This window comes from Corvus moneduloides, chromosome 17, assembly GCF_009650955.1.
Source record: "Corvus moneduloides isolate bCorMon1 chromosome 17, bCorMon1.pri, whole genome shotgun sequence".
Taxonomy (NCBI): domain Eukaryota; kingdom Metazoa; phylum Chordata; class Aves; order Passeriformes; family Corvidae; genus Corvus; species Corvus moneduloides.
The window spans coordinates 6,596,654-6,622,230 of record NC_045492.1 but is presented as its reverse complement, the minus strand read 5'-3'; the positions used below and the strand labels follow the sequence as shown (position 1 = coordinate 6,622,230).

The window sequence follows — 25,577 nt, the reverse complement described above, 5'->3', positions numbered from 1 at the left end:
TGGAGGCAGCTCTGGGTGCAGAGTGTCCAGTCCCTCCTGCTTCCAGCAACCCATATGGGGAGACTGCCCAGAGCAGCATCCCAAAGACAGCAACACATTCAGCCCTTGGCATTTCCCCACTTCCCACCCATGACAGGCTTCTGCAGGTTTTCCAAAAGTCACAGGTATGCAGCAGTATGAATATATTCCTGTGGTAACAGCACTTCTCACCACTGTGAAGGAGAGTAATAGAGCCCCAGTGCTTACAGGCAAAAACAACTTTCACAGAAGACAAAACAGCTCTTGTACACCAGAGCTCAAAACAATACAGGGGGGAATTTTTGATTTTCCTAAACTGTCATTTAGAAACAATCCATCATCCTTTATTAAAGCTGTCAAGAGGGGGATGAGTTACCTCAAGGGACTCACGCTTTATGCGTAAATTGTGATGAGAACATGTTTATTGCTGTGCTACCTGCACATGATACTGCAGCTTCCTGGTTTCCAAACAGTCAGAGTGAGAGAGAAAAGGAGAGATGTGCACAGCTGGATTAAACTTACTCAGAACTTTGTACCAGCTGTGAAGAGCGAGTGTGCCATGCACACAGAGGGCAGGTAAGGGAGCAGGGAGAAGAGGGCAGGAATTTAGGGATGAGAGGATGGGGAATGACTCGTGCTCCACAGCTTCCCACAGTGCACTGTGACTGGACCCAGTGTGGTGGATTTACACTGTGGTTTTGTGGAATATATTTTTGCCACTTTAGCTGAGCTGCCCAAGTTCAGGTGTCCCTACAGTCCACTGCAGGCTGGCTCCCTCTGCCCAGCAGATTTTCCAAAGGAAGGACAGATTTTTTGCCTACATACTTAAGTATTTGTGAGAGTGCTTTAGATATTCCTTATAAACTGAAGTTCAGCCTAGCAACTCAGGTTTTTCTCTTCTTCTGGCTCCTGTCATTGTATCCTGACCAAGGAGGACTATCATCTCAGCATTGTTTTTCTAAACTGAGATCAAACACAACCCTTTTTCTTGCCCTCCAGCAGTGCATTCAGAGATTTGAACCCCCCTCCCCGAGGTATACCTTGAGAGCTGCTAAGCTCAGCATGTCTTGGCAGCTCAGTGTTACAGCAGAATAATTACAGATAAGGACACTGGGGACAACCAAACACTTGGAATTTCTTCCCAACTGAACAAGGATGAAAAACTGGGAGGAAAAAAAAAAATCAATTATCTGCATGGAAAAGAAAGTTCTTAAAGATTCAGGTTCAGCAGTATTTGTCTTGGGAACTATTACAGCTCAGACCCTGTTCCACTTCACAGACTGGAGAGACCATGTTTTCAATGATGCACTCTCAGTTCAAATGGCAGGAAAACAAACAAGTCCCACAGGTAATGAAGACAAAGACAAACCCTCTCTCTCCATAAACAGAGAACGAGGCCTGCTAGTCACCATTTCCGTGAGCAGCCTTGTAGAATTCAGCAGTTCAGAACACATACCAGAACCAGCCCCAAATGTTTGCTTTTCCTCCCTAAGTTGTTGATAAGAAATAAACACTTCCATAACAAAATCAATTCTGTCACGTGCAATTTCAGTTTCGCATCAGTAAGTTTTACACTCAAGAAACTGGAAAATTATCAACAGATATTGCAATTTAGCCCTATTTCCCATGTAACCATTTCCCCCCCAAACACATTCCCAGGTAATAGTGCTTCTTGTAATACTCAGAGATAGACTGGAATGAAGTTTGAAAGTGGTGCTACGTGGAACGGGGCACTCCAAGGAAGCCTCTTGGTAAGCAATGTACATGAATGCCTGGCCCCCTCCCATTTCTGCCTATTTCTATGGAACTTTTGCTTTCACATATATTGGCTTTTTTCCATGGACCTCTGAAGACAACACACAATCTCAAACTGAGGCTGGTTTTACATCTGCAGTACTACAAAGGTGAGAGCAAGAGATTTGTTTCCATCTATCTTGGTAGCTCAATGCCAAGTAATTGCATTCAAACTCCCTGCAAATCAGAAACAAGCCAAGGATCTCCCCCTTTGGATCTTCTCCATATGGAATATGGCTCACATCTGTGTTCAATCAAGCCAGTTGCTAAATGTCACAATGCCCTCATTCACAGGTAGCTTAAAGAACATTTAGCTCATAATAAAACAATCTGAACTCTGAAGTAGAACAGCTCTTCAGATATATGGTACTGTAAGTGTTCCTGTAAAGTATTTATATCACAAACACACTCACATGGAAAGGCACTGCATGAAAGGCGTCCACATGCCAGGCATAGCCACTGCCATGATTTTTCCTTGATAAGTAGATGTGGCCCTTCTCTATGTGAGTGTCCAAGGGCAACATGTATAGAAAAACTCTTTGTGAGCTGATTGATGTTATATTCCTCTTCTCATACAGATGGATTTCATTTGCTATTTTCCCTTCATTCACTACTTAATTCGAGCATTCCAAAAAAGTCTATGCCATGGTCAATGACAATTTCAATGGTGCGTGATCTGGCCTGTGTTCCTGCAAAAACTTTCATACCAGCTTCTCACCCTCTCAGTCTCTACATCTGTTTTTCAGTCACTGCAATATCAGGCTGCATTTCTTCCCCTCCTAGCCAGGTATGAGCAAGTAAAGAAGGGAATATTCATGGTTATTTTCAGTATATTCAGAACTAAGTTCTGGCATTGCTTAAAAAAAAAAGTCTTTTTTCAGCTTATGAATGCACAGTATGATACAGGAATACTGGTGTCTTAGGGACTGGTGATTAAGAAGACAGGATGGGCCTGTGGTGCAGTTCGGATCAAAACCGCAGCAAGCTTTGAATATCAGGTTTGTGTCCTTGTCTTTCACAGGTCAGAGGGGCCCTGACAACAGGGAGGTGTTCTCCAAGCCTCCTGTACTGCTCAAAAGAGAATAAGCTGCTATATTTAGAAGAACAGATGGTTTGTACTTTCAACATTCAACAAAATACCCAACAGTCAGAGAGAGCCAGGTTCAACACAGGTGGACAGTTTCAGTGTTTATCACAGCTCTCTGGGCAGCCAGCAGTAACTGTGAGTTCAGGAACACTTAAAAGATGCAACACTGAGGGTGGCTACCATGGGCATTTCTGAATATGTTTGTGTCATGATTTAACTCCCAAAAAATAGAATGCTGAAGCTTAGACTCAAGCATTTCCTCTAGCTTGTAGATGAATCACACAATGGTTCCACAGAGAGTTCTCTCAAAGGATTATTTGACCATTTAGGACTAATAAAATAAATGCCTGCAGGGGCCAGCTGAATTGCATGATATTTTACAAGCCTGCACATAATGGCTTGTGCATCCTGACATCATCAAGCTGTTTTCCTACAGGAAGCAATGCTGACTGTGAGTGATGCAGGCAAAGGCCCCAGTCCACCTCCCTGCACAGTGTGCACTGCTCTGTGCTACGATCAACATCTGCCTGGAGACTTCCATGGTCATTCAGAGAGGTTCTTTGCAGTGCTTCAGCTCTCTGACAAGCTAATGTTTCCTGCAGTAAATACTGCCTTCTCCAAGCTGCTACATTTTTAGTGAGAGGTTAAGCACTCATCAAAATTACCTCCCACCAGCTATACTCTAGTGCCTTGTAAGGTTCCAAATCCTACAACATCTGCCTGCATTTACTGGGCAAGAAGACTCATAAAACCTTGCATGGTTGTCAGCTGTGGAGGCATTTCAAGACTATCTGACCTGTTAAAGGAGAAGAAAAACTCAACCCATATGTATTTTGCAGCAGATTGCTCAACTGTTTGCCATTAGGCGTAATGAACCCTTCCCCAAAAAGTCTTGTATTTCTGTCTGGAAGGACTCAGACAGTGCAGGGAAGAGCACACTGCATTAACCTAGACGAAAAGCATTATTCTACAGTGTTGCACCACTTGACATCACCAGTGTCTGTTAAAGGACATTGCTCCCAAAAGCATATGAACACCTCCTGCAGATGATACTCTCAGATACACAACCCATTCAAAGTAAGTCCATTTGTCTCCCACCACAATCCCATGCAGTCCTGTCAGCCTGACCAGGTGTTTGAGGGCACTCTGAATGGTGATATAAAACACATTTCACGGTTCAGTTTCTCTGAGTTGAAGCTCTTCCCCCGCCCCTGGGAGTACTCAACCCACAGAGCCTCAAAGAGCTTTAATAAGTGATGACCGGAGCAGTTTTAAGAGCCTGGCTTTTACCATCCTTTTGAGCTTGGTCACCTGTATAGCTCAATCCAGATCAACAGTGGTGTTGAAAGTGCTGGGATGGTTTATAGTTACTCTCAGGATTTGAACCATGGGAATGCAGTTAGATTTTACTGTACTTTGAGAAAGTGTTTTTAACCACTTCTATCTAACAATGTTACAGCTATAGAAGGCAATCACACTGGACTCTCTTCAAAAACAAATCACAAAGAAATGTTCTGGGCCAGAAAGCGGACATCCTTACAGCAAGGATGTAGAGCATTTCGATGCAATACCTTGCTGAAAAAAACAACCAGCAAAACTGACTGTATTTGGGTGACTCCATGGACACCAAAGTATAAGACTCCTACAGCTGCAGTTTCATCTGGGACACAGTCCTTCACTGATGGATAACAAGACATGATAAAGGAAAGCTGGATTTGCCACCCCCTATGCTAATTAGTGGCCATGAACCTCCAGTTCCCAGGTCAGCATTCAAATCTAAGTAGCCTTGTCACAATTACTGTCATGCCACTGGGGATAAAAACATGCCCTGCCAGCATAGCTGTGTATTTAGCAATTCTCTTCCTCTTGAGCAAAGTAAATCTCCAAATACCAGTGGAAAAGAGGGAGCTGGTCAGTACATCTCCACTCTTTGACCCATTACCTAGGAACCTTGTAAGTCTCAACTGAGTACTCTAGATCCAGGCATTTGTCCTGAGGCTTTTCCAGCCTCCATGCACTGCTTCAGCACTGCAGGGGCTGCAGGAGAAGAGACACAACAGTGGCCAACAGAGGATGCTCAGAGTAAGGAACTCGACAACAGGAGAGTGATCTTTGTCCTGGTAAAGCCTTGTCAGCTTCAATTAATCTGCCAGTAACAGACTTTCTAAGTCAAATTTTTTATCCTTCTCTTTTTATCTGTAATAACTCAATGGGCTCTTCTTCAGACAGTGCAGGTATTCTTGTAGTTCTAGAGGTCACAGTACTGCAGTGCAGAAGTGTCAGAGTTTAAACTTTGCCAATATAAACAGAAGGGGCATCCAAATTACATATAAAAAGGCCCATGCAAGAGTGTTATCCAGTGCCAGCAGAGCAGTTCAGAACCTCCTGAGCTGCACAGCCTGTGCTGACTGAAGCAGGGTCAGGCTGAACTTGTCCACAAACATCATCCCAGTCTCTCATCTATTTTTCCACACAGCATTACCTCACACAGTGCTTGGAAATGAGATACAACAAAAGCAGTACCAATACTGCACAGCATCATGAATCTGATGTTTTCTAACTCTCAAATGCCTATGTAGGTGTGATGTTTCTTGATACAGATTTTTATATGTAATTTTACACTAGCTCTTCTATTGCCTTCTAGACATTTTCAAAATCATTAGGTATACTGAATCAATTATTCAGTGAAGCTTCCATAACATTTTAGCATATTCTTTGCCAAGTGCACTATAAGCTGAATAATCAAGGCCAAGTTCAAGATTTCCCAAGCTGTTACCATCCTATGTTTTTGCATTTTTTTATATCCTACAGAAGCAATGAAAATAGAATCCACAAAGAGAAGTCTCTGTGACATCTGAACATCTTTGTGACTGTTTTCTATGCCGATTTTGCTCATTAACCGATGTTTTGAGATTTCTATCTGACCTTCACAAATGCTCCCAAGACAGTCAAGCAGCAGGTTAGGGAAATGTCACTTCTTTCTTTGTAGATTCCCCCTTTCTCAGCACACAAACTTTTCTTTGTATTTTCCTTATCCAGTCCCTTTACTGTTGCCCCTACCTTACCGCTCCTCTCTGATTCATGACTGTCACAGCTGCTCCCATCTCCCTAGTGCCACCCTCTGCAAGCCTGATGACAGAGTCACACAAAACTCTCAAGAAGACACAAGATACCTCCAAAGTAAACGCTCAGCCCCAGAGAAGATTCCTGTTATGACTGTACCAGTTAATATTTAAATTCCATGACACGGGAAGAGTTAGAGCAGAGCTTTCCCCTTGGGTAGCAGTAGCACAGATCCTTGCAGCCTACAGTGCATCACTGTCAACACCTTCACCGCTCCCACGGACTTCCCTCTCCTAGAAGTCAGCTCGTTTTAAAGCAAAGTAAATGGAGCACAGTCAGCCCCTGGTGTTTAAAAATCTTTGAAAGGGAGACTGTGCTGTTATTCTGAGGAACGTTGTATTTACACTGTAAAAAGTGAGGTCTGACCCCTCCTGAAGAGAGGCCTCTCCCTGCTGAACCCACCACGGAGTGGAGCACAACTTTACTGCCACGCTTTTAGACTGCAATTAATGCAAACCAGCTGTGAAGCAGAAGCTTTTGAAAGAGGCTGCTCGTTTTCTACCGAGGTTTTAATTTTATCAATCTAAGGCATCTGAGTGACAGTCTGCTGAGAACATACTCTCACCTTCCTTTATTTTCTGGGACTTCATATGGATTCACTATCTGTATGCCAAAGTGTAATCCACATTTCTCAGGTGTACTTTGAAATTTTATCACTATTTTCATCACCAAGTACTTCAAGCTTAAAACTAAACATGGACTTCCTTTGCAAAATTCATGCAGGTAGAGGTAACTGTTCATGCCAAATTGGTATTTACGACCTCATATTAAATTTTTAACACACAAATTGGCACACAACTGCAAGAACATTCTGACATCTCTTGGAAAAAAAATTTGTCTCGATTATCCACTTATCAACAAGGGTCAAAATGTTTTCAGCATAAGAAAACATTTTAATTGATTAATTATTCAGATTTTAATTGTTCTCAGGCCAGAAGAACAATTCATAACCAATTCACTCCACAAACATAAGCAATATATATATATAATTAATCCACTTTAAATCAGTGTTGCACAAAAGAAATGCTAATTTCTATTCATTCACTACTTAACAGCTCATCAGAAGGGCTCTACAAAGAAAACAAACGTTCAGTAGTAGCAAAGAATTTCACTGCATAGGTCTTAGGTCTCAAATTTATGTCTGTCCCAAACTCAATACTGCGTAGCAATTCCTTGGCAAAGGGAAGTTATCCCGGTTACATAACTGATTTTTCCTTTGTAATGTAAAAAGTATTTTGTGGGTAGATAGATTTGGATATTAAAAAAACCCAAAAAAGCAGTCAAATCTTTTCCTGCCCAACAACAGCATCCACAGTGGTCTTTGGCCACAGTTTTAACTGTTGTGCAACTTCATAGTTTCATACCAGCTGTCATTTTAGCAATTATAACTGAAGCGCAAGGCATTGTCTAGGAATTAATGACAAGCTGAGAAGAGATGGCCTAATGTGCAATCAAGGGGTAGCACATGCTCTTGCAACCACAGGAAATGCTCTGTAAGCTGGCTGTTACTGCACTCTCTGCAGAGCTGATGGGTTTCTGGGTTAGCTAATGTGCTGGCACAATTTTCTCTTTGTATTTTACATAGCTCACTAAATGCTAAGTTTCTTATATTCCAAAGATTTCTCCCCTGCCCTCAGCAACAAGCAGTTTCCTCAAGCACCAGTTAAGACAGTAAGTTTTTGGGGGCAGAACTGGAAGATAATCTTTGTGTCTCATGTTCTGTTTCTATCATTGAATAATAATTTTACCAGAAGTCTGAGCAAATCACTGAACTGCTAAATTGTCAGAAAATGTAAACTTAAAAAAATGTGTGCTAAAAAGCAAAATATATTTCTAATACCAAGCCCAAGGTGTTTGGTGATTTGGTGCTGTAATTGAACACTTACATGAGGATTGATTAAGAAATGAAATGGACCTTGAAGAAACATTTTTCTCAGCATGACAAATTTACCACTTTAAAGGCAAAAATCTAATGCAAGCTGTTGCCTCCTCTCCAGATTCATGACTCTAAAAGTGAGTGCCATCCCCAGACTGGCCACATGCATATTTTAGATACCTTCATTATGAAACAAATAATTTTGTAAATGCAATACTGACATGGAACAACACCATACACAGCACTTGTTAAAAAGAAAAAGAAGAGAGGAAAAAAGTCACTCCTTCAGAGCAAATATGTGAATACCAGATTTCAGTCTGAATGTTACTTGAAGCCTGATGATATCCATTGCTACATGCCCATTAAAATCTTTATGTCAAGCCACAGTACCTTTGCAATATGATTTCGTGTCATTTTTATGAGCTATGGAACTTGCTAATCTCATCTTCTATATTTATATATGTGTGTGACAACTTACATTAGCTTTTTGGCTTACAAACTCTTCCACAATCAATTTAGTTTCATGCTAGGGAAGCATGAAAATACATTTCCCCTTCTGGCTGGCTGTAAAATAGCTTTTTTTCTTTACCACTTACTGACCAAAAGAATATTATGTCTTCATTCTTGCTCTTCAGTGGATCCTGTACTCACTCAAGAAGCAGCATACAATTGACAGCTGGAGTTCAAGATGAGAAGCGGAATGCTACCCCTTTACACCTGCATCACCTGTGTTTGTACTGCAAACAAACAGACCTTAACAGAGAGCAGAATTTGGCTTCAGAAGTACTGATTTACTGATCACAGCCTCACAGGTATCCCAGCCAGCCAGTGCTGCTGCCAAACAAACATCAGAGGGAACAAACCAGCACCAACTATGCTGGCACTTACTGAAGGACAGCATTTGTCCTAGAGCCCTGTATGACAAAAATTTGTCACCCAAGAGGTCATCTATTCCTTGGTGAGTGGTGTAACACCTACAACGGGCACTTATTTGCTGCTGGAACTCTTATCTGAGGGGACAGTGAGGACGAATCACGAGGAACAGTGAGGAACAATCTGACCACTCACCCTCACCCACAGATGAGTTCACTATTTTGCTCTAGGAGCTGGTCCTCAGTGGAAGCAAGCAATACAAACTTACTTCACTTTTGTACCTGAGCTATTACCACCTTACAATACTTGCAGAGAATACCTTAAAAAAAGTATGTTTTTCCTTACACTTTACACTACACAACTGAGGAGCAGTTGGAGATAGCTTTTCTTTCTGAGCCCCTGACCATCACGCTCTTCATGGTCTCTCTTCCTGTATCATGCAAAAAACATTTTGTCTTTGAACTGGGAGTTAGGAGCTTGACTCTTCAAGTCCCCCTTGAAGGGGGACATTTTTATAAAAATATATCAATAAAAGTTGGCCCTTTTCAGCTGGTTTAGCCCATCACCAGCAAAGTCTCAGTGGTCCTGGAGCTGGGTGGCACAGAGAGCTGCCTGCTCGCATTCGGGAGCGATCACCTCCCCACCCCCAAGTGCTGTGGCGTGGGAAAGCCCTGAGCCCACATTCCTCGGTAGCACTCAGCACAGGAAGGCTCCTGGCTCCTCACTCAAACCTTTCACTAGCACTCAGCAAGGTAAATAAACCATACAGTCAGGGAGCTTCAGACTGTTCCTCTCACAAGCGAGAAGAAGGGTGGAAATATTTGTTTACTCCTGCTCCCTGTGCCTTGGAGTAAGCACCTGCCACTTGCAGAAACTGTTTTCTCCTGTTTTCTTTTGCATTAAAGGCTTAGTGGAGCTGGCTGAAACAATCATCCTGGAATAAATATCTGAAAAGAAGTGATTTCACTTAAAACCACAGCCTCACCCTAGGGCACATTCACGATCATACACACAGCTCTCCTCAGCCTGTTTTGGTACAACTCACAGCTGTGTCACTGTTGTTTCCAAGCGTAACATTTTCAAGGGCTGATGCACAAAATTTGCTTGTCTAAACCTCCTGACTGAACAATGGGGGCACCTTAAAAACCTCAGTCCTAAGAAAGTCAAGAGTCTGCCTTCTCAAACAGCTCAGCCAGCCAACAGAGCGCACATATGGAAGTAGGACAGCTGAAACCTGTAGGAGTCAAGGTGACAATAAACCCCAAACCCATAGGTTATCTTGCTTTTTGGGTTTTTTTGTGCCACATCCAGCACAGGTGTCTTCAGCAAGTAGTATGAGGTATTCAAGCCCCAAAAACCACCTCTGTGTTAGAGATAACGTGCTCTGACAAAACTAGCAGGTGATGCCTCAGCCAAGGGTCCACTCTTAGCCTTCAGCTTTTTCAGATAATTTCTGGAATAAAACAGATTTTACCTTGTTTTCCCTGTTTTCGTAACTGTTTAGGATTTTAGTTGGTCTCAGAATAAAAGTGGATGTGCATGTCCACCTTTCACTTTCGAGATTGAGAAGAATTAAGAGAATTAAGACACAGTTTTGCAATGATGCCAGCAAAATATAATGTCACAAAAGGGCCTTCTGCATAAAACCCTCAACAATATCAAAAAGCAAAGTGACAGACTTGATCTCTCTCCCCTTCCACAGCTTCTACAAGAGTTTGGGAAAGCCATGCAATTCCTGTTTGTTTTTCCAACCCTTGGAAAATCTCACAAAGCCAAGGCACAGCTTTAGCTTCGTGTGCATTTGTCTCTCCTCAAGCAGAATCACTCTCTTTTTTTAGTATCAAAGTACCAGCTTTTAAAAAAAAAATAGTAGGGAGAATATACAGCAGTTTAAGCACAGAGCAGCTTGTTCAGGTCAGCACAAGGCATAAAGAAGCATAATACTGACAGGACTGTTTACATGAAGTGTAAAACCACCTTTGTTTTGCTTCCATCAGAATGCAGGAACCCACACTAACACAACAATCCCAGGTATGCAGTCACAGAACTAATTAAAAAAGAGAAAACACAGTTTCTGCAGAAACACAAAGCTTATATTGATCATAGGTGAAATTCTGCTAGGACATAATGCTGTTAAAGCCAGTCCCTCAGCCAGAAATCAATGTCTTGATGAGCAAAACAGATCAACCAGAGACTTACCTCCTTCCCTACGCTGACTGCCTGCACCTACAAGCTTTCCACAGCAACTGCAGGAGGAGAACTGGCCCAGCGTGGGGCTGTGGGATTCTGAGTGCCCACAGCACATCCTGCCAGGCACTGGGCTGCACTCACCGTGCATCTGGTACGTGTACGGGGCCTGTCCCGCCGTCGGGGTGCTGAAGCTGGAGCCATAGCTGAGAAATCCACCCTGTCCTGGGGAATGGCTCAGGCTGTCCTCTGTTTTAATGCCTTTGGAGTACACAGTGGGAACCAAGAGCAGAACATGAGTGCTTGTCATATGAAGATGTAAAAAAGCAAGTGTAGGAATTAACAAATTTTCAGCTGGATTTTAACCTAATAAACTCTTTTTTTTTTTCATTTTCTTTTACACACACACACAAATATATATATGTATGTTTAACTATTTGCATTTCCCAAACAGGTCTCTTAACAGCCAAACTCATCACAAATCGTATTTGAGTCACCTACATCCTGTATCCACACCCAAAAGCACTTTTGCTAAGATAGGTAAACACAAATAATGTTATTTTCAAAAACAATTTCTGAACATATAGTTTTGTTATAGAATTGAAGAAACTCACTGACTCATAATTTTTCTGAAGAGTTATCAGATGCAGAAAATGATTAACAATGGAACAGGACCTTCAGCAAAATAACCTCAAGATTTCTGTTCTCAAAAGAGTTATTTTTTACTTGCATTATATTTTCAGCTTTCGTATCAAAACATTTATTGGCAAGTCCTACAGGAGGGTTATCATCTACTCAGTTAGATAGAACATACAGTTCAGGAACAATAGGTAAGCCCTGAAGCCACAAAAATCTTTTCATTTCTAAAACCAGGCAATTAAACTGACAATTTATAGGGGGAACAACAATAGCTGAATTAAACATTGCAAGATGAAACCCTTGCTGGTAATGAAAGGGGTTGATATTTTATTCTGAGATGCTGCTGAGATTGTACAGCTGTATTATTAAAATAAACAGCTCAAAGGTGCAACATATTATGAACCCTTTGGGCGTGATCCTTCCCTCCTTTGCATCCTATTTGCACAACAAAAAATGGCCATTGGACAAATCCTGGGCGCTGGGATTAAACAAAGACCCTGCTGATGTTTGGGCCTTGGATTTACACACTTTCCAGGCTGCTGTCAGCTTTTAGCACGTGGAGGCAAACTCGCCAAATGACAAGTTGAATTCAGGTGCCTTTCCCCAAACATGCTGCTCTCTAGCTTAATGAGTCTTCGAAGCAACAAGTCTGTGCTTGCTCAGGTTTGGAATAAGTCCTCCCAGATAATGTTTTCTCTAATAGAAATCACTTATTTTAGCTTTAGGTGAGAAGAACTGCGATGCAGTTTGAGTACAAGTTTGTAACAAGACGACTGTGAAAGGCAGGAAGTTTATTTGGACTCTTAGGGGACACGTGCTGGTGCAAGTGTGTGACTTCATCACTGCTGGGGAAGAGAAGTGTGTGCAGAGAAGCCCCTCTTCCCAACATCCTGTGCTTTTCAATTCCATCAGCACTCCAGCGTTCAACCTACCCCGGTTACAATCAATCTTCAGCGAATGGGCCTCTTTGGAAGCCTAAAAATTGTTGTCAGACAGCAAAATAACTTAGCACCAAATTAATTTCCACATAATGTTCTGTTTTGTCTAGAAACCGGCCGAGTTTTATTTTTTGTGCCTAAAAACAATACTGCCTCATTGTTCTTGGTTGTCAGCCAGGTGGAGTTTTTCATATGCTGTGTTGAGTATCTTAAAGAGGGTGTATGGGCTGGGGGAGGGAAACCACTGCTCAAGGATGCTAAGAGGTCACCTACAGGATTTATAAGCAGCATATGGGCCTGACACATGTATGCCCTAAAGCCTCCAGGCAGTAGCAAATGGCTCTACTTTCACCTGCTCTAACAGGACAACTGTTCAGAGTTTTCCTTGGAAGTCAGCCAGCTGATGCAAACACACAAATAGCTCCAGGAAAGGGTCTCAAAACATTCCTCTCATCATCCTGGTAGAGTTTTGGCTCTGCTAAGGCCACTTCCCCCAGCCTTCCAGCCTGCTGCACTAAATTCCCCTTCAGTAAAAGCTTTGTCAATGGCTGTATAAAAACTTCGTTGGGAAGAGATACTGTATCTGCCAAGTAAATGAAGGTGTTTAAGAGCACAAGAGAAAAGAGGAGTGGAAACAAAACCATGAAGCCATCTTAACAGCGCAAGACTCAGCCCTCATGGGAGTAGCCAGAAGTAAGAAGCCCAAAGCTTTCTGTTAAAGAGCTGTACCTAAACAAGAGCAACATCTCTGTGGTCTTTAGGAGTGGAAAGAACTTTAAGCTTCCTCAAGAGTTCAGTATTCCCATGCAGAGCTTGAGGACACTTAAGGCATGGTTTACCAGGCATTTCTCTGTCAGGAGTGCTGGTTTAATTAGTTCCCTGTGCGAATCCCCCAGCTGCTCCTGCCCAGCACTGTCTCCCCACAGCTGTTGGCCAGGCTGTGCAGAAAAGCAGGGAACAAAGCTGACTGGGGTTAGAAATGTTGACTGCACATGTATGTCCATTTAAACACAAAGTGTCTTCCAAAACCAATGTACTCTGTAACATTTCACCCATGCCTTATTCTGCTCTGCATTTTGGTTCTTCTGTAGTAATAGACACAAAATTTTTTTCAAAGTAGCTTGTGTCATTGAGACTTCAGGAAGAACCAAGGAAGGCAAAGTATGGTTTTCATAAATATCATATTTAGTGTACTTTGTCTTGACAGGGAATCATGGGAACACTCACCAGCTACGACTAAGCAGCACATCCTACTGAACCTAAATTTATCATATCCTACTGCTGACTGTCTCCAAACTTACCTAGCTGTAAAAACATAACCCATGATATGAAGAGCTGATAGGTAGTTCAAAGTAAACCTAACATTTTTTAAGTCAGACTTTCCTCTAAACCTGAGAACGTTGCTAAGACACAAATGACACTTCACTCTAAAGCTTAAAGACTTCAAAGATATTTTGCTAGCTATATTTGGCTATATTTTGAGGACGATGTCCTCACAGGTACCATGACTCTGGAGTACTCACTGTAGGAGGGTATTCCATAGGGCTGCCCTGGGGGAGGATAGGCAGTGTATGCAGCAGCCTGCTGGATTCCCGGGCTGTACTGAGTCTGTCCATACGTTGCCATTGTGGGGAACGATGGAACTGTCACTATATGGGGATAATGTCTATTCAGAACAAGAAAACAGGAGGGTTTAAGGCAATAGTTAGTGTACATGATCTTCTAGAGCACAAGTAGAACAGTTCTAGACACCTTGCTAAAGTGACATCCAACACAGGATGCTGAATATTTGGGGAACGTGGAATTGACTGGACTGAAGCAAAAGTTTGTTTCAGCACATGGCTCCTGATATGAGCTATCAGATTAAGGCACCTAAATGCATGGGGACTTTAAGACAGTGCAAGATAATATGCAAGTTAAAAATATAAAATAAAATTAACACTGGTTTTTCATGTTTCATTTTGAATTTGACAAACAAGTGAGTGCGATGGGAAACCTCTGACATTACAACACATCCCCTCTGTGGTCACTCATAAATACAACAATATTCAATCTGATAAGGTTTGGATTCCCAGAGGTACAAAAAGCACAGCCCACAGTACTGCAAACCTTATTTCACTCCATATCCAAGAAGATTAAGAACCAGCTACTTCACTGTGCCAGAGATGTGCAGGGGAACAGGTGGATGGGCTTGGGGCAGATGTTTTTTAAGGTGACAGAAGTCTGCACAAAATGGCTGTTCAGCAAAACACGGCTTTTAAATTACAGCACTTGGCACGAGCACTCACTTTGTGGTGTACAGATGGAGAGGACACTGCGGTGCTGCTTTGCTGCTGCCTGGAAAACAAAATTAAAGGGTCTTAGATTTTCATCATCTTCTGTTCTATGGCCAAGCTGATACAATTGTTTTTACCACTGCTGGTTTGAAAAAAATATACAGGAATCAAAAGACTTTTTTATTTAATATTCCCAAACTGAAGTAGGTAAGAAAGATACTCTCTGCCTAACAATAAATATAGATTTAGTTTTTAACTGAGGGTGATACCAGTTGATTGAACTACCAGTCTCTTCTTCTCATGGGACTGATACTAATCATGAAGCTGGGCTTTGAAGCAGTGACTCATATGCTGAAGGCCATAAAAGCCAATACTATGATTGCTGAAGTGATTTAAGCCCACTGCACATTTTGCTCTTTTGCTTTTTTTGGTACTCTCCTAGACCATGACTCACTTTCTTTAATGTCCATTAAAATGTATAAAATAATAGTAAATACTAGAAATACAACATCATAAATCTCCTTTATTTGAATTTTTTGAGTTACCTATAGCATACCTTATTGAACTACCAGCAGTCAAAAAATAATTCAGCAGAAAACCTATCATACAAGTTATATATGCAAGATGCCTTCTAATGGACCGAACAGTTGTGTCCTATAACAGCACCAAAGAAAACTGTGCTACCAGCTTTATTCAGATATAAATTAAGATTTACCTAATTAAAAACTAAAAAAAAAAAAAAAAGCTAAATTAAAACCTGCAAGATGCCTGCAAGTAGTACTGAAAACATCATACCAAAATACCATCATGTGTATTTTGCAGGTTGCCTCCACAGTGCCATCCAAACTTTGCTTATTGGTTCCTGGCTGGAGCTGTCATTAATTCAGCACTATAAATGCCAAAACTCTCTCACAATCATCAATAACGACATGAGGCACAACTGATTCAGCCTCTGTGTCTCCTGGCTGCATCAATGAACACACCAGAACTCCACATGTCTTCTCCACCCACCTTCAGTGACCAAAACAGCAAAACTTCCTTTGTTCAGACATTGGCCAATTGGCAAATTAAACATTTAAACCATTTTTCATTTAATGAAATATTCAAGTACATATGAAGTCTAAATACATGCAAATAGTCCTGTGGGTCTGGGTAACTTGTGAAATAAACATGGACGGAATGACCAAAAAGATTCAACTTGCTGACATCTGAAATGTTTGTTCTTCCTGATTCAGACCTCTTTTGAAATTGTTCTTTTGTACACAACCCTTTTTCACAACATTTTACACAGCTTTATCATTTTACACTAAAACATGGAGATTACACCAAACTATTTTTAAAAACGCTGCCATTTCACCTGGTAACTTTTTAGACTAAATATCAATAAAAATTGCATCATTGTGAGTTCTTACTAAAAATATTAATTACTAGGTATCATTCTTTTTTTAGAATGTTAATTTATGTAATTAATGGTGAAACCTATACAGGCTTAATCACTAACAGGATCACCCTAATCACTGACAGAAACAAAACCAGAAAGACTCTTTCTTCAAACCCCTTCAACCCCCCAACACCTTAGAAAAGTAAAACCCACCTGCAACTCTACCTTGGTTTCTGTACATATAAAATGTGGTACAGTGACCTATTTCCCAAGCAACAGGCAGAGAGGTTTGGTTTAAAATACTGACAAAGGACAGCGATATACAAATGTACATATTATTGACAAAGGATAATGTTATACAAACTTATCTACTCACACTGAAAAAAGACTGGGTTTAAATCCAAAACTGGGCTCACCTGAGTCACCTTCAAACTCACTATGAAAAATTTGCTTTGACTTACCTGAAAGAAAACAGTTTAGAAAATTAGATTTTTAGACCGTGAAAACAAGAACTACACCATTTCTGTCTCTTTTGCAATGAATAAATAGACATTTTAGAATTAATTCCTTTAATTCGTAATTTTAATTACATCAAAAGTCCAGCAGAACAGTTTGAGCACAAGCCTCATTTCTTTTTCTCTTTGCAAAACATGACAGCTTCAAATTTTTTATTTTGGTACAGAGCAAATAAGTTTGCCAAGAACTTCAAGAAGGAATTTACTGCGTCTGAATATGCAATATGTTACTGTCATTGACAAGGCAGAGTTGATTCTACAGGCAAATTGTGCACTTGAAAATTATATTGATAAAACTGCACATGGAAACAACAGGCCAGACAGCTACATGGACATCTAAATGAGTAAGTACTATGACTAGACTTGCTAAATTTAATACTGTATGTGTAATACAGAGCACAAATTTGTGTGCATTTATTACATTAAGAGCTCTGTCAGTCAAAGAATTGTCAAACACACAAGTATTTTCCTGTTCTTTGAATTAACAAGAAGTATTTTCAAGGGAAAGAGCACAATCTTGGTAGCACAGGGGATCATTCTGTAGCAAAACCACCGTAATATTTCTATAAGAAACAAATCAACATGAGCTGTCACTGGCAAACTGGTGCAGCTCCTGTGTCGGTTCTTATTTATATCACTTAATAAAAAACCAGTTCCTGCACCAAGATGTTTACAAAATGATGTACTTAAAAATCATTTCTAGCTCTAATCTTTTGTGCAAACAGGAACGTTTAAAAGGATGTTTCCTTTAGGCTGTTACTCCTACTGCTCTAGTAAATAGGCACTCATGATGTACGTGATTTAACCACGCAATTCCTAATCCCTCAGCAAACATGCAAACAAAACATCTCCTGGGCTTCTAAGAGCCTATAAATGAAGGGTTAAATGTACTACTAAAACATAATAGCCAGTGCCTTTTCCTAACTCCCCTCTACCAGGAAGGCTGACAGATCCTTACCGCAGCAAACAATAGCTGGGATTGTACTAGCAAGAACTAGTTCAGCTGCATCACTTGCCAATAATTTTTTTAGCAGATTTAACATTCTTCTGTTTCCTTCACTTGAACAGTATGATGGGGCGGGGGGGGGGAGAAGGAGGAGAGCAGATAAATTTCCATCAGAGCCTCAACCACTGAAAGAATTTGTCCCTGGTACCTGCCAAATATGAAACTCCAGAGCAGAGGCCAGCAGGGCTAACCATTTGGGGATGGCAGCAGTGATTTCAGAGCGATGCAAACTGGGGCACAGAGCTGCTTTGGCCAGAGGTTTTCTGGCTGCTCAACACATTTCTGGGCCTGGGAGCCCCCAGAGCCCCCACCTTAACAGCAGCAGCAGCACAACCACCAAAGCCCAGGGCTCAGGTTCACACCACCCCTGGGGCTCCAGTGGGACCAAGCAAAAACTACCAGGTCTACACAAAATATGGTTTACACCTGCAATTTTTCCAGTGGAACAAAAATCTACACATGCACGTGTGTACATGCAGGCACCAACTATACACAGATATATATTTACATATGAACTATTTCTATTCCATTTGCATTCAAGCCATTGTGGAACTAAAGGATTCAACCACAACTGGAGAGTCTACAAAAAAAAAAACCCCTCAAAAATCTCAGTTGCTCACTACACTGTAGAACTAATTGCCAGAAGCAGAGGCGGTGCAGTGGCCAGCTCCCTTTAGTTCCATGTATACATATATGCTATGTTAAAGCAGCAAACAGTAAGCAGAAGAGCAGCCTACCTTCTATGTCATCTGGAGCCGTGGCATAAATGTGAGAAAGGTTAAGCTTCAGTCTGTCAGGGCACTCTCTATTTACAGTCAGACTGGGTGATATCACTAGATCTAGCATTTCCTTATACCTGAAGGAAAACAAAGGAAAAATACAATTTATTCATTAATTATGCATGCTTACTAATGATTCAATTTTTTTTCCCTAAGAGTATAAATATTAAAGCTGATTACCTAAACCCAGGCTTCATATAAATTCCACATAATAACATTCACTAAAGTTTTCATCAAAGGGAAATGCTGAATTAAAATGCAGTACTTGCTTCCTTGGAGATTACACCCATCTGATTAATGATCTCCTTTTCTTCCTGGATTTTGCCATACAAAAACTAAATTCCTGATCTCTCATATGCCATCAAAGCAAGAATACACACACCAATGTCCAGCGAGGCTGCAGAACAGACTATTACAGGCTGAAAATGAAGCTGAGGGCAGTTAAGATCATTATCTAGTCTCACAAGGCAATGATGTTAGTACTGGTGACAGGGTCAGTTTACCAGGGGACACCCACACCAGGCACCCAGCTACAATGTCCTGGCCATTAGGTGGCAGTGATACAAGGACAGTCCCTTCCACACAAGCAACTAAACTTGCAGGTTTTGGTTCAAGCCCAGAACAGATAATGAACAGAGAACTCTAAGGTTCTATGCCCTTCTTTGCTTTCCATGGCCACACAGAGCACAACCTTACTTCAGTTCCCTGGAAGTCACTGGATGGAATTAGGGCTATTAGGGCAAAGCATAACTGTGCTCTTGGACAGAGCAAGAGCAGCTGGGGCAGAGGGAATAGGGTGGTGAGTAGATCCAAGGCACCTGGCTGCAGCCTGCTCAGGCTCCCCTTCCCTCGTCACTGAAGTGCCGCCTGCCGAGGCAGCTGGCACATCCCTGCTCCCAGGCTGGCACCTTCCTGAGCTGGACTATACAGGCAGTAGGTGGTACGGCAGCAACTGGCTGGTAACAACCCACAGCACACCTAAAACATCGTGAAGTTAGAGAAAGCAGCACATAAACCTGAAATCTTCAGGCTTCTGCAATACCAATCTATGTGCTCCTGGGAGAGGCCAAGAGGTTTGCTTTGATTTTCTGTTTAAATACAACTGTATGGCTTTACCAGCTTTGAGAAACAGAAAACCACATACCTTTTTATCTGAACCTCCCCAATTCCTTTAACAAAGCCTGCAAGTCCCTGTGGGGGAGGGCAAGTATTGTTAAGAACAGGCACAAACCAGATCAAGTATTTCACCTGTAACTAAACAGCAAAGACCAAAGCTAAGTTCATTTTCACTTTCTCACCTAACAGCTGCCCAGACAGAAAAAGCATGAACCCTCTGTGAATTCAAAGGACTACCAAAAACAGGTATGAAGAGGCATAACCATGTACAGTGTCCACAACCCCAGTCCTCCTTTCTCCAAGTGGTATCAGGGATCTGTCTGCCTCCTTTGGAAATCCACATGGGTGTGTGCATTCTCATCACCAACACAGCCTCAAGTCCAGAGGCTGGTAAAGGCTTCCCAAATATGTGCCATGAAGGAGACCTTATGAATGACCAGTGTGGTAGAAATGCAGTACTCTGGATCCAATGCTTGTGTCATTCCTGGTCCCCAAGGGCTACCTGCTACAGATTTGCTAAGGAAACAAGACCAACATAAAAATCAGTGTTGCTCTGCAGCAGTATCTTTGTTGCTAGTGGGTCTCGAAGGGTTACACCTTCAGAGGTGTCCCCATAAGAGGAGCACAACTGCCTCCCCCCCTTCCTGCCTTACAGACAAACTGAAAATGCGGATGCACAGGGGCCACCAATTGTGTCCACAGCCAGTGGCCGTGCCACCAACCGCGTGGAAACGCAACAAGGAGTCAGATGGCGTGCAAGGATACAAAAAACAGTCCCCAGGTGTAAAAAATCCTACCCAAGGGACACAGTCCAGTGACAGAGCTGAAACAACAATCCATAACTCCTCACTTAACTCAGAACACAGCTCATGAGAGGCTTCACTCAGCCCTCACAGCACTGGAGGAAGTTATGCTCCATCTGGCACCGAAGCACAGACTGTAGGGCAGTAAGGGATGGTCACAGCCCTTCTTCTGCACACTGAGCTTATGCCAGAGCTTCTCCTCCTGAAATGCCTCATCTCACTCTTTTGCTGGCACAGCCAGGCTGCCACAGAGAAAACACTCAGGAAGAACTTTGTGTTGCTTCTCAGTGGGCTGGAACAACGTGTCACCTACAAGCTATGGCTCCTATGGCTCTCTGAAAAGCAGCAGGGTGGGAAGGTGCTTTTTTCCCCGAGGAATTGGTTTATTTAAATCCACTGGCACCCAATCAAATTTTGTCTGCATGGCTGAGAAGTAGGGTTCCATTTTATCCACCCTAAACACCATCTCATTTCTTTTCTCCTTACTTCCTTGGTGTTACACCTGAACTGAGGGAAAGCACTGCTGTCCCAGATCCTGTCAAGCTGGGGTTGTTCCACCTTGTTTCTCAGATAACACATGCCCTTCAGCATAATCCAAACCCCCATCACTCATGACACTGCCCAGGCTGTTGCCAAGTGAACAGGAGCAGATGTTCGAAGGGAAATGATCTTTTATAGTGATTAATGCACTTTAATTACATCATTGTTCAGGGATTTCATTAGTTACTCTCTGCCTGATGATTTTTCTACTGGTTTTGTTCTGTTCACTTTTGTATTCACAAAGCCACACCATATTTTCCTGTATTTATTCTATAACATTTTCCTGTGCTTTTTTTCAGCTCTCATTTTTCTTTAGAGTATGTATTAGTTGCATGTACAAACAGGTAACTTTTCACAGAACTGCCTGTCTGGTTGCGCATGTCATGTATGTGTGCTGTTAGTGCCTTTGCCCATTTTGCACGCACCATTTACTGATTTAGTCATGTGCATTTCTTGCCGATGGACTTCCTGACAAGAGTTTCTGAAATTCCAGTTTTAATGATGGCAAGCTACAGAAAATAGTCAAATAATGGAACAGGGCTGGTATTTAACACAGTAAATGACATGCTGGAGTGCAACTGATGAAAATATCAGGTCTTTGTTTTCTTTTTAGAGCAAAAACATTTTCTGGCTTAAGCAGTGTACAGTAAATCAGTAATAAAGTTTGCTGAATATGAGCTTTTATTAAAACCAGTGATGGCAGCATCTAGCATGCAGGGCTGACAGACATCTGGAAGAGCTTTTGGCTTCTATAATTAAGAAGAACCTTGTGTGAATTTGTTGCTCAGCTTTTCCATTAGAATCCCCTACTCAAACCCCAGTATTTTGCCCTGAAAGCCCACAAAATCTCTGCCAAAAACAAAAACTTTTTTCTAATGTTTAGGAAGGAAAAAATAGAAATAGAGGTATTTTTTTCAGTCATGATGAAGCTAAGAATGCCAGATCAAACAATTTAAGGTTTCAGATTTTTGACTGAGATGCTGGGGCAACTGGGAAATCACATATTCTTTCACAGTGATGTTTTGAAGGCAGTGATTCCAGACCCCAAGTCAAGACTGTCAAATGTGTGCTGAAGATCAAACTCCTGCGTGATCTCATCTCTCTCCAGCAAAGTACACAAAGATGGGTGTAAGTGCAATGCCAAGGAGGGACCTGGTGTGCAGACTGAGTCTGCAAGGTGATGAGAATTCCACGGGTCGTATTTTGAAAGGATGGAACAGGAAACCACCGTGGCATTGTGGGCAGATGGAACCACACCACAGCTCTGCCCAGCACAGCTGACAAGCCAGAAGGCACCAGCAACAGAGAAAGGAGTCTCCTTCCAAAGCTTGCAGCTCTGCTGCACAGGGATAACTTCAATCCTCTCTCAGTCTGCCCTCACTCGTTATTAGCATCCTCCCCACAACGCACTAAACGCATCTCAGGACCACGGGCACTTCCATCCTCACTGTGGAGGCAGTGGACTTGTGCCTGGCAGTCTGCACTTTTCACTCATCTCTACTCCATTTCTAGGGTGAGACGACAGAATTCTGGCTTCAATATGTATGTGAATGGTAGAAAAAACGTTCAAAGAGAACTTTCAGGGCATTTTCACTAAATAAGACACCTGGGCAGTATGAGGTACCAGGGTAAATGCAACAGCCAAGTGATTAAGAGATTTCAGAGGGAATATGTGCAATGAAGAGCAGAGCATTTTCCCCAAAATGACAGCAGTCTGCAGGAGGGCATTTGAGCAACAGAAAGGACAGTTGGGAGTAAAATACACTTTGGGGGGGGGGGGGAAAGCTGGCATGGGTGTGGGAAAAAAGGAGAATGAGCTCTGCATCTGTCATCAGTGAAGGAGCTGAAGAGTTAGGAGCCCTGCAGGTGAAAAAGAACTCCTCCCCTTGAGTAAAACCTGCCAGATCATACAGTGGAAAAGACAAGTACTTCAAGGGAGTGAGAAACTCCAAAAAGTTTGTCCATGAGGGGAGAGGTAAATATAGAAATTAGGCTCCCTGCAAAAATCCCATGCAATTATCTTCTCAAGAATTTTTACTTGTGTCTGGATGGAGGCCAAATACAAGCTTAAACCACCAGATCTTCCTAAACATATGCATATGCCAACACAGAGCCCTAGGCAGGAGTGGTACAAGCCAAGTCCTCTGTTTTCAGCTTTGCTGGGAAGGGGAGGAGTAGAGACAGAGATTGCAGCTGAATTGTAAGAGTAACATTTTTGTCTTGCTTCCATGACTTTATCTGGTTTTAATTAGTTGATCAACTGCTTTCATCTTTCTATCCTCCTAAAAAACGGTGCAGATCGCTAAGAAGTACCAGTAGTACTCATCATTAAAAAGCCAACAGCCTGATTCCCCAGTCTATTTCAGAAGTGAATCACATACAAAAAAATCTGAAGATGGTTTTCTCACCCTCTGATTCAGAGAAAACAAACAAAACCCATCCCAGTCCTAAAAAATTTGGGTTTAATTCATTCCTAGGAAATACAAGATTAATTTTTTTCCCCATATGGATAAAATTTTCAAAAGCACCTGCTATGTCTCATTAATTTTCATTGGGAATTAAGACTTCTACTGTTTTAACTCCATGGGAAGCATAGTAGCTTAGGCAGCATTGCCAGGACTTTTGGTTGCAAAATTCTGCTCCCAATTTTACTTTGCTCCTGTACAAAAATAAAGGAATCATTCATAAGCAAAGAAAACAGTATTATCTTGCAGCCACCTTCCACATGGTATAATCATAGGGAATCTCCCACACTGAAGATTTTGGCTACTTCTATCCACACATTTCAAAAGCAGAGGGAAGTAATTTCATTTCCCCAGTACATTCCTCCCCACACTGTTTGGACGCTCTTCTCTAGATCTATAATAGATTCTTTGTTCCATTTCAAAAACTCAAAAATGCTTCAGCAGGTGAAAACCACGATCCTCTTTTCTCTTTTATAATGAGTCTTAGTTCATCCACAAGTACATCTGATAGATGTATGCAGGAAAAGCCTGAACAGGCATGAAGTGAAACCTGGGCTGGCACTAATGCTCGTGGCCAAGACTGACAGTACAGCCTCGATGACAAGATATCCTTTCAAGGTGACCTGCAGGGCAGATGCCTCGGGCTGTTTATATTCCTGAGAGCTGCTTTTTACTGATGTAATTGCACAATAAAAGCAGCAGTACTTGTCTGGATTTATCATTGCCCAGCCTGTTTCAGACACAAAAGAAAGAGAACTCCTTAGTACAGCTGTAGCACAGCCCCTGGGGTGAGGATACAGAGCTGCATTAGCTTCCAGCACATATTATCTCAGGCTAAGGATGAAAACAAGAGAAACAAGACAAAAGTTACTGTGATAGATAAGGAAAATAATGGTGTGGGTTAACATTAAGATTTTCAAATTCCTTTGTTTTTAAAAAAAATGTGTTAATTCTAAACAAGCTTAAGAAAAATAACTGAGAAAAAATAACAAAATAGACCAATTATTTCACACTTCTGAAACCACTATTGTTTAAAAATAACCAGAGTATTCCATCGGCCTTAAAATCTTTCCCCACATGGTTTCTGTGTTTTGTCTTTTTTTTTTTTAATGAGACAGTCTTTTTTATCAAAATTTTACTTTCACTGGAAGTTTTCTGTCTTGCTTTAACCCATAGACCAGAGAGTAAAAAAGCAGACGAAAATTCCTGTCTCATGAACTTTTTGGGCCAAATTCACTTTTCTTTTTTTTTTTTTTTTTTTTTTGAAAGGAAAGTCAGCCTTAAGATTTTTGAATGCTTGGAACTGGCACAAGTAATTGCATGCCTTGTTTCCCTGGAAGTCCTGAATTTCCAGAAGCATTGACTTGGTTTCACCAGGCTTCATCACCTGCTATTGCAGTCTGCTTTTCAATGATTTTTCTTTAAATACACTGTTTCTTTTTTGTCTCAGACCTATTAGTTAAAAAAAAAAAAAAAGAAGTACGGTGTCTTCATAGAAATAAATGTAAATAAATTCCTCCTCCCAGCTAGACTTCACTACTGGCTTCTCCAGGCGCTCTTTTTCTGATCCTCCCCTGCAGACACAGAAGAGATGGAGATGGAAAAGGGGGATGAGCTGGGCTGTGATCCCCCTGCATCTCCTGTGATTAACACGGGAAGAGATGGAAGGAAGACAGAGCAGGGGAAGCAGCAACATTTTCTGGCTGAGCAGTCCACAGTAAAGGGGATTCAGTGCACATAAAACCACACGAGACAAGGCACCTTCACCATTCATTCTGAAAGCACACTCTAAGAGGCAGCCTGAAAATCTGAGTGAGCTCATGATGGGGTTCACACCACAGAGTTTCAACCTGGCAGCCTGACCAGAAATACATCATGACACTGGCTGGAGTCATTGGGTCTTTTAAAATTCATTTCAACAACAGTATTTCACTTATTCTAAGTCAAAATGAGAAAGCAGAATTTTTCACAATGCCTTTTTTTTTTGGTCTATTGGCCCTATTTGCTAAGTGGAGCAACACTTACTTGCCAAAGCATAAAATTACTCAGGTCTCTTCCTGTGAACGAGCAAGTACCAAACAGATCAGGCCACACTGATAAAGAACACACTATGAGCTTACAGCCTACAGTGATTTGAAATATAAAATTGTATGTGTATGCA

General features: G+C 41.7%; 1 protein-coding gene across 7 annotated transcripts in view; it reads right to left on the bottom strand.

The window, feature by feature from the left end:
• Positions 1-25,577, bottom strand: part of EYA2 (EYA transcriptional coactivator and phosphatase 2) — an 86,489-nt gene that overhangs the window by 30,474 nt on the left and 30,438 nt on the right. For 5 of the 7 annotated variants that reach the window (XM_032127428.1, XM_032127430.1, XM_032127426.1 and 2 more), the window contains exons 2-6: positions 18,451-18,569; positions 16,609-16,653; positions 14,824-14,872; positions 14,059-14,201; positions 11,103-11,219 (exon numbers count right to left, since the gene is read on the bottom strand). In XM_032127428.1, the coding sequence (XP_031983319.1) occupies positions 11,103-11,219; positions 14,059-14,201; positions 14,824-14,872; positions 16,609-16,653; positions 18,451-18,559 (463 nt within the window). In that variant the 5' untranslated portion in view covers positions 18,560-18,569. Of the gene's footprint in view, positions 1-11,102; positions 11,220-14,058; positions 14,202-14,823; positions 14,873-16,608; positions 16,654-18,450; positions 18,570-19,636; positions 19,656-25,577 lie in introns of those variants that run through there. The other 2 variants (XM_032127432.1, XM_032127427.1) reach the window with 2 other exon arrangements.